We start from the raw sequence: 8,825 nt of genomic DNA, 5'->3' as shown, positions 1-8,825 counted from the left end.
AATATGTACAAACAAAAAAAAAAGAGTTATAAAAGAAACGGGTGGAATCTTGGTCAGTTGTACGACAGCTCAGTCAGCCCGCGGAGGAAGGCGAGGTCCAATACGCGCCTCTAGCGCGGCATCAAGCTTCTTCTTCTTTTCCCGAAATTTGGCAATCATTTCCTCGGGTTTGGGATAGAAAGTAAGCTTGATATTCTGATCATTGGTGGACCAAGCCATGTAGACACCATCATCGAAGCGCTTCGGGCACCAGGCGCAGGAAACGGGAGAGAGGAGCTCGGCCCTCTTGGCCTTCCTGATGGATTGATCTTTGAAGTTCCTCAGCTCCTTCAGCTCCGCAGCTAGAGCGGCCTTGGACTCTATGTCCGCCTGGTGAGTTTCCTCTAAAGATCTCACTTTGGCGACCATTTCATCCAAAGCCTCCTTGGCCTCCCGGAGGTCTCGCCTGGCCTTCTCAGCAGCCTCGGTTTGAGCCCTTAGTTCCTCCTGATGATGGGCCTCCATCCTGTCCCTCCGCTGGGCCTCGTCCCGGATCATGGCCTCGGCCTGGGCCTCCCTCCGTTTGGCCTCCTCTTCCTTGGCCTTGGCGGCCGCCTCCTGGCGCTCGGCAGCCTCCTGGTAAATCTGCCTCTCCGCTGTGAGGTCCTGAAGGACCTTCCTGACATCATTCATGTCCCCAAAGTCGGACAGAGTGAAGCCATGGTTTATGATGTTCTTGGAGAGGCGGCCAGCCTCAGCAGCAAGCTGAACCATAATGCAAGGATAAGTAGAAGTTCCCCAAAGGAAATAAATAAAATACAAACAATAAAAGGAAAAGCAAAAATTGCAAAGTACTTACCACCGTAAGAGAATGGCTGAGGTCCTGGACCTGGAAGATGGAGTTCAGGGAAGCGCAAGTGGCAAACCGCTTAGGCGCGCAACGGGTGAGCTGAGATGAGAACTCGCCGGTCATCTCCGCGGCAAAAGGAGCCAAGGTAGGCCCTAGAAAGCGACGGAACCAGTCCGATAAGGGGTCCAGATTAAGGTCCCACGGATCCTGGTATTCCGGGTGGTTGATGCTCGCCTCAACCTCAGCTCGCAGAATCCTCCTAAGGGCTTCCACTTCGGCATACCCCCGGGAGTACTCATCCATAGCATAGTTGTGTTTGGCTATGCGAAGCTCCTGCCTCACCTCGTCCCCCGGAATCGGGGTAAGCTCGATGTGGGGAGGAGCAGGATTTTCCTCCATCGGGGAGACCCCGCCGTCCAGACCATGGGCAGGAGTGTCGGCTCTCCGAGGCCTCTTCGGCTCATCCTGGGCAATCATCTTGCCCTTGCGCTTACGAATCAGAGCCACTTCAGGCTCCTCCTCGCCCTCCTCTGCTTCCTCCGAAAGGGCTCGAGGCTCTCCCGCACCCTCAGCGGCTTCCTCCGAGAAGTCCCACCCCTTCCCTTGGCCTTCTCCCAGAAGCACCTCCTCGTCATCCACTAAGTCGATAGTGTCGGGGGGAGCGCTGGAAGAAACCTTCAATGAAGGTGCCGGGGGAGAGGAGGTAAAGGCCGGAGGAGCCACGGGAGTATGAACTCCAGCAAGCTGGTCCAGGATGGCATCCATGGAGATACCTGATTCACAAAATAAGCAAGTGTTAGAAGACCGTGAGGAACCGCCTATACAAGACATAACAAATAAGCTACTCCTACCCGAACTTCCTAATTCAGCCCTAGCAAAGTCCTGTACTTTAATGCTGGCGGCGTCATCTCCGAGATAACTGTCCGAGGGCCGGAACCAGCTGGACGTTATGTTAGCTGATGGACCTAAGGGAATAGGTTCCGGAGGGCCGGAGCCCATCCGGTTGCGACCTAGGTAATCTGCTAAGTTCGAAAAATAAAATTCCTTCAAACGATCCCCCCACCGGGTCAACGGCATCTTAAATCTACGAAGACGCTCGTCGAACCCTACGGGCCTATGACTGGTGTATTCATCAATGGAAGGAACATAGCGAATTATCAAGGGAGACTTACCGCCGGCACCGGAGGTGCTAGCACCGGGAGCCCCCGAGTTTGGTTCGAGGGCCGAAGGCTGTGGCCGGGAAGTTTGCTTCTCGGAAGAATCTTCAATACGAAGGGGCCTCCTGGCAGGACGATCCCCAATCTCTTCTTGAAGAATCTTGTCAAAAAATTTAGCCTCGGACTTCCCGGCAATGGCTTGGCTCCTTCGCACCACCGGACTCCCCACGCGAAGTCCTCTCCCAGAGGCAGCCTGGGCCTTAGAGTATGCTTTCTCCTGGGCCTTCCGGTAGAGATAATCTTGGTACTTCTTCTCTGCCGTGGCAATGAGCTCATCCCGGAAGGCCTTCTCCGCAACCGGTGCCCTCACATTGGGGCAGATGACCCGTGAGAGGTTGGAGTCCTCCACGGATTGGTGAGAAAGGATAAGTTTGGCCTTCCTACAATTCTCCGTGGTGACTAGGCCCCCGACGTCAAGATCGGCGCGGTCATAGGAGGCAAAGGCTTGGGCCCTTCGGAGGAAAGCCTGAGTAGGAGGCGTCCGCTGGTAAGGTGGGATCCGCACCCACTCCGTGAGAAGCTCCGGGTGGTCCACGGCCCTGAACCCGGAGGAGAAGAAAAAGCGGTGGCGGTACTCCTTAACGTGAGTCTGCCTATTGTACGGAACCACCCCCTCGTTAGCAGGGTGGATCCGGAACTCATAAAAACCATCCTTAAGTTTGTCCCCTTTCTTGGGGACGGATACAAGTTCATAAAAATATAAAATTTCCGCCGGGCTGGGAGACCCCCAGCCGCGGGCGGTGTAAAAAATAAATAAGCCTGAGAGCAGGCGGTAAGCTTGAGGAATAAGTTGGTATGGCGCAAGGCCGACAAATACAAGGAAATTAACAAAGTAATCTTGGAGCGGGAGCATGGCACCGGCCATTAAATGGGTCTGACTCCAAGCCCCGAAGCCGTCATAGTTATGATTAGGCGTCTCCGAGTCACGAGGAGGCCGGTGATAGGTCCCTGAGGTGGAGGGTTTGATCCCAGCAACTTCAATAATGTTCTCCAGCTGGTGAGGACAAGTCAGGGTGGATCGAAGCTCGGCCGCTTCCCACCCGGTCGCTCTGGATTTGTACCCCTCCTGGGCAACAGGCCCCAGGGAAACCTCCTCCAACGTGGCCATGTCTTTTCCCTTCTTCTTCGAAGATTTCGAACCAGAAGCAGACATTTTGTGTTATACGAAAGACAAAAAGGGAAAAAAGAAAATTCCAGCAGTTAGGTCCCATACCAAACCCTAAGTCAAGAAAAAGGGAGTGGGGGTCCCCTAACCGCTGGAAAGAGGCCCTGATGTCGCCCAATTAGTTACACTGCGGTCGCGGTAGTAAACGAGCTATATGTCGTATCCACAGGGAGGAAAAATACACTCAAAAGGACAGTTAGTAATTTTACGAGAATAAAATATGAACCTTGAATGTGATGAGAATATTGAGAAAATGTTTTTTAAAAATTAAACAAGTAATTAAAACGAGAAGTGATCAGAAAATGATTATGGAAGACACAAGCTTTGTACATGCAATTATATTTTCCTAATAAAATTGATTCTTTAACCTCAACTATAATTCTACACCATTAATTATAGTTGGAAAGTGTGTATGATTAAGCTTACTACAAAAATATGTTCCCTAATTAAATTAATACTACTTCTAAAAATACTATCATATTATATAATTTAAATCGACAAAATACCACCGACAGAATGCAGTAAAAATCATATAATATAATAAACACTCTAATAATTAATAGTCTAACTTACATAAGAAAAGCATGACTGAATTTATATAAAAGGTACTATTAAATTTAAAGTGTAATTAAGAAGAAGATAAATTTAATATAACAAATGTGAAAATGAAGAACAAAGAGAATCAATATATTAGAAGAATAAAAATTGCATGAACTTACACTTGAGTCTTGCCAAAGAAATTAGCCTAGAAAAGACATTGTCTTTACGCCAAAATTAATAAAACAAAATAAAGAAGAAAGAAAGAAAAGACACAATTTTGGTATAATAACTCTAGGTAAAATCTGATGCTTTTGCTCTCCTAACTAGTCCTATTTATAAAGTTAAAATGCTCCCCAAAATTGATATTTTCGTGTACAGTATAATGGGGAAAGTGGCACAAAATTCTGAGAGAAAATAGCTATAATGAACAATTTTCAATCAGCACTAGGAGACAAAAGGCAACATGGGGGATACGTGGCTTTGTTGGAGAGACCTGTGCGTTAGAATTGTTGGGGAAGTGGCTTGTGCGCATCAGTGATGGGGAGTGGTCCCACGTACTTGGTTTAGGCCTTAGATGAGAGTGGTTGATTGGTAAGAGAAAATTTGGAGTGGTGCTTGGGCTTGGACTCACATGAACAATATTTTTCCAACAAATATTATTGATGATGACATGAAGAGAAGGCCTTGATTAGGTCATGTATTGGACTTCTTCCTTGATCTCATTCATTTATAATTTTATCACCTCATAAAATTTCTGGAAAAATAACACAAAATGAATATAAATTAAATATTTCCAATTAAAATAAATTTACCATAAAAACTAAAGAGTATTTAATTTATATTAATTATATATGTATAAATAAAGGCTTAAAATGTACCAATATGAGTCTTAATCACAACCCCCAACTAGCTTATTGCTAGTCTCTAGCAATTCAAGCGAAAATAATGTCAACATGATATTTTTATAGGTCAAAATTTCTAAAAATGACACAAATATTCAAGCAAAATATTAGTAACAAACCAATAAGAACTATAAAATTACCTTGAATAAATCCAGAGTTGTGAGTGTGTGCACCAAACTTAAACCTTCTTACCGCAAACCGTAACACATAGATGCTTTTGAAAAATATACCAAGTAAAAGTCTCAACTCCATTTGCCTCACAAGTATTGAAAATATTTATTCATGGCTAAGGATTTCACTCATGGAGTTGGAAATTGAAAAGTGAGCACTCGAAAATGATAGATTAATTTAGGACAAACATTTGAATAAATATTGAAACGAAGATAGATTATGAATTATTTGGACAAACCACCATAAGAGTACCACAAACCAGCTTTTCGGGATTTTTAAACAAAAATAGACAATCTTTTACATTTATTCTAGGAGCCAAAACAAATAAAAAAATGAAATACTACAAACTTTTTTTTTCTTTTCTATTTTTTTTTTCAAACAAGAGGCAACATGTTAGACAAATGGATAGAAATGTTGCCCTTGCAATTTTTTTTCTTGTTTTTTTTTTCTTTTTGTTTTTGTTTTTTTTTTTTGCACATAAAGAAAATAATTACAAAAAAGGCTCCTTAATAAGATTTGTCTATAAAAATTATCCCTTAAAGCAACATCCAATCAAACCCTAGTACCATGTCCAAAATAATTATAATCATTTCTAAGAATCAATAAAAATTCAAAAGCTATTTTCTCAAATCTCGCCACTCACAAAAACATAAACACTTAAACTTGGTAACTTTTCTAAGCAAATATGTGCTAACAACCATCTTACCACAAAGTTTGGCATGTACAATTTGTAACTCTAGAAAAATTCTAAGTAACAAAGATAGCAAAAATTGGCTTGAAAATAACATTTTACAAGAATAAATGAGTAATTTTTGAAAATTTTGACCACGAAAATATTAATATGACAAAAATTAAGAAACATGCTTGAATATGCTCACCACCCCCAACTAAAATAAGACAGTGTCCTCAATGTCTAAAGATATAAAAATTAAAAGAATAGGGAAAGAGAACACCTGGAGAGCAAGCAACCATGGATAGCAGCGATATTGATCCTCAAAAAAACAAAACAAAAACAAAGGAAATAAATAGTGAATAAAATATAAACATAAATAGAAATAGAAACAACCTGATCATTCTGGGTAGGCCAGAGTCACAAAGGTGATCTCCTCAGGTAAGCCTACCCTCTTACCAGAATTTGTCAATATCGCACATGGACCCGAAGAAGCGTTTCATAGATCGGGTCTGGAATCGCAAATTCTCATATTGCGACGGTGATGCTTCATCTTGGGACATCTCAACAATGGAAGAAACATTAGCTTCCTCAGGTGGATAAAGCATATTTTCAGTATCAAAGTCATGGAGGAGATCACTTAAAGAATCAGAATCATCATGCAAAAGAACTTCCTCCTCAACAATTGTGTCTATCACATCAGTATGATAGCAATCTTCCTCCTCGTCTGGTGGTTGTTTCGCAACATGAAAAATGTTGACCTCCATAGTCATATTCCCGAAAGATAATTTCATGAGACCATTCCTACAGTTAATGAGAGCATTGGCTGTTGCAAGGAAAGGCCTACCGAGAATGATGGGAATTTTTGACTCAGTATTAACCTCAGACTGAGTGTCCAAAATCAAAAAGTCAGCGGGGTAATAGAATTTTCCAACTTTAATCAAGACATCTTCAACTATTCCTCGTGGCTTTTTAATTGAGCGGTCAGCCAATTGTAGCACCACAGATGTGGGCTTGATTTCTCCTAAGCCTAGTTGCAAGTAAATTGAATAAGGCATGAGATTAACACTTGCACCTAAGTCTAGGAGAGCTTGACCAAATCCTTGTGTCCCAATTTGGCAAGCGATTGTAGGACAACCTGGATCTTTGTATTTGATCGGTATCTTTTGTTCAATCACCGCACTTACTTGTTCCGTCAAGAATGCAGTTTTCTTGACATGGTGTTTTCTTTTCATGGTGCATAAATCCTTGATGACCTTGGCATATGCTGGTACTTGTTTGATCACATGCAAGAGAGGCAGGTTGATCTTCACTTGTTTTAAATTTTCTAGGATTTCACCATGATTTTCCAGTACCTTCCTAGAAGATTTCAAAGCCTGAGGGAAGGGCACCTTCACTGGAGGGTTCTGTGGCATATTAGCATCTGGAGCAGGCATTGGTACACTAGTGGTCTTAGGTAATGGTGATACTGTACTTTGACCACTTCGAGTAGTTATGGCATTAACCCCTTTTAGATTAGACTCTGAAGAAGTGGAGGTTTGTGCCATATGTTGCCCTTTGGGAGTGATTAGAGGCTGAGCGGGAAGCTTACCACGCTCTTGAATGGCTGAAGAATCATTTAACTTTGTTAATTGAATCTTTATGTCCTTCAATTCCTCTATCACCTGAGCAAAATAAGTCCTGAACTCTAGTTGAGAGTCTGCGAGAATTTTTATGGAATTCTCAAGAGAATTATTTTGTTGATCAGGTTTCCATTGGCTCCCAGATGCTTGATTTTGACTTGTATCCTTCCAACTGAAATTGGGATGGTTACGCCAACCAGGATTGTATGTGTTGGAGTAGGCATTATAAGGCTTCTTGTAATCCCCTAAGGCATTACACTGTTCCTCATCTCCTCCCCTCAACATACTAAGACTAGGGCACTCTTGTGGTTGATGATCAGTCCCTCCACAAATGAAGCATGGTTCTTGCTTTTCCACTTTTGCAGCCATCTGGAGTGCTTTACCTTCTTGAGTTTTGAAAGCCTCAAATTGTTTTTTCAAAGCTTCAAGTTGAGCTTTCACACTGTCCTCCTCCTTCAATTGGTAGACTCCGGCTGTTCGTGGCTTGTCTGTAGGACTTGGCGCACTCCATGTGTATGATTTTTCAAAAATTTCTTCAAGATATTCCAAAGCTTCTTCGGGATCTTTCTGTAGGAAGTCGCCATTGCACATCATTTGTACGAATTGTCTTTTGTCGGCTGTGAGACCGTCATAGAAATAGCTGACAAGACGCCAACTTTCGTATCCATGATGTGGGCACTGGCCCATCAAATCTTTAAACCTCTCCCAGACCTGATGAAACGTTTCATGGTCCTTTTGGGTGAAGGTAGAGATTTGCCTCTTAAGGCTGCTAGTCTTATGGGGTGGGAAAAATTTAGAGAAAAATGCTTTTGTCATTTCATCCCAAGTCCCAATAGACCTTGGCCTTAAGGAATACAACCAGCTTTTGGCTTTATCCTTGAGTGAGAAAGGAAAGAACTTCAATCTCACCAAGTTAATGATGTCAGCTTGGTTGTTGAATGTGGCCACCACCTCTTCGAAGGCCTGAATATGCACATATGGACTCTCATTTTCCATACCATGAAAGGTTGGTAAAAGTTGAATCATGCCAGGTTTGAAATCGAAGTTGGGCATATTCATGGGATACATTATGCATGAAGGTGTGGCCGTACGCGTAGGATGTAGATAATCCTGTAGCGTTCTTGGTTGGATTTCCTGTTGTTGAGCCATCATTGGAAGTGCAGGAAGTATGGGTGATGGTGGTGAATGAGAACGAGTGGAAGAAGACGATTTAGGAGAGTTTTCTAAAATTTCAATTTGTTGTTTTACAAATCTCCCTAATTTGTCTCTATTTCGTGACATTCACTTTTTTTTTTTTTTGAGTGTGTGTATTTTCACTTGTTAAATAATGTAAATTACAACTATGTAATAATGCAAGGGTATTCACACAAGATATTCCCAGGACGATTGGGAAGGTTGCCAAGGTACCGCTTCGTCCCACACTTTTACTAGAACTCCCCGGGGTTGCTAGAAAGTGTAGAGGGTACTCTATCACAAACCTTTAAAGCCAATCTTTCTTAGACAGAATGATCTCAGTTTGTACCACTTTTACCATTACACAATTGGGTTTACACTAAAAAGTTTATGAAAATATTTTATGCACAATTTTTTTTTTTTTAGCCTAAAGGATAAAAGTCTACAACTAACCTAAAAAAAAATGGCTAATCCTAAAAAAAAGTACACAAAATAAAATAATGTAAAAAAAAAAAAAAAGACTAACACCCTAATAT

The 8,825-nt window shown here is 42.4% G+C and overlaps 1 protein-coding gene and 1 non-coding gene across 2 annotated transcripts; one reads left to right on the top strand and one right to left on the bottom strand.

The window, feature by feature from the left end:
- Positions 1–5,949: 5,949 nt before the first annotated feature.
- On the bottom strand, positions 5,950–8,397 carry LOC115710793 (uncharacterized). The gene has a single exon (XM_030639140.2). The coding sequence runs from the start codon at positions 8,395–8,397 to the stop codon at positions 5,950–5,952; it is 2,448 nt and encodes an 815-aa protein (XP_030495000.2).
- On the top strand, positions 7,778–7,884 carry LOC115711720 (small nucleolar RNA R71). Its single transcript, XR_004010600.1, has one exon. It is a non-coding gene; the product is annotated as a small nucleolar RNA R71 (small nucleolar RNA).
- Positions 8,398–8,825: the final 428 nt, after the last annotated feature.

Source organism: Cannabis sativa, chromosome 3 (genome assembly GCF_029168945.1).
Source record: "Cannabis sativa cultivar Pink pepper isolate KNU-18-1 chromosome 3, ASM2916894v1, whole genome shotgun sequence".
NCBI lineage: Eukaryota > Viridiplantae > Streptophyta > Magnoliopsida > Rosales > Cannabaceae > Cannabis > Cannabis sativa.
The sequence above is the reverse complement of the archived record's forward strand: the minus strand, read 5'-3'. Positions and strand labels throughout refer to the sequence as shown.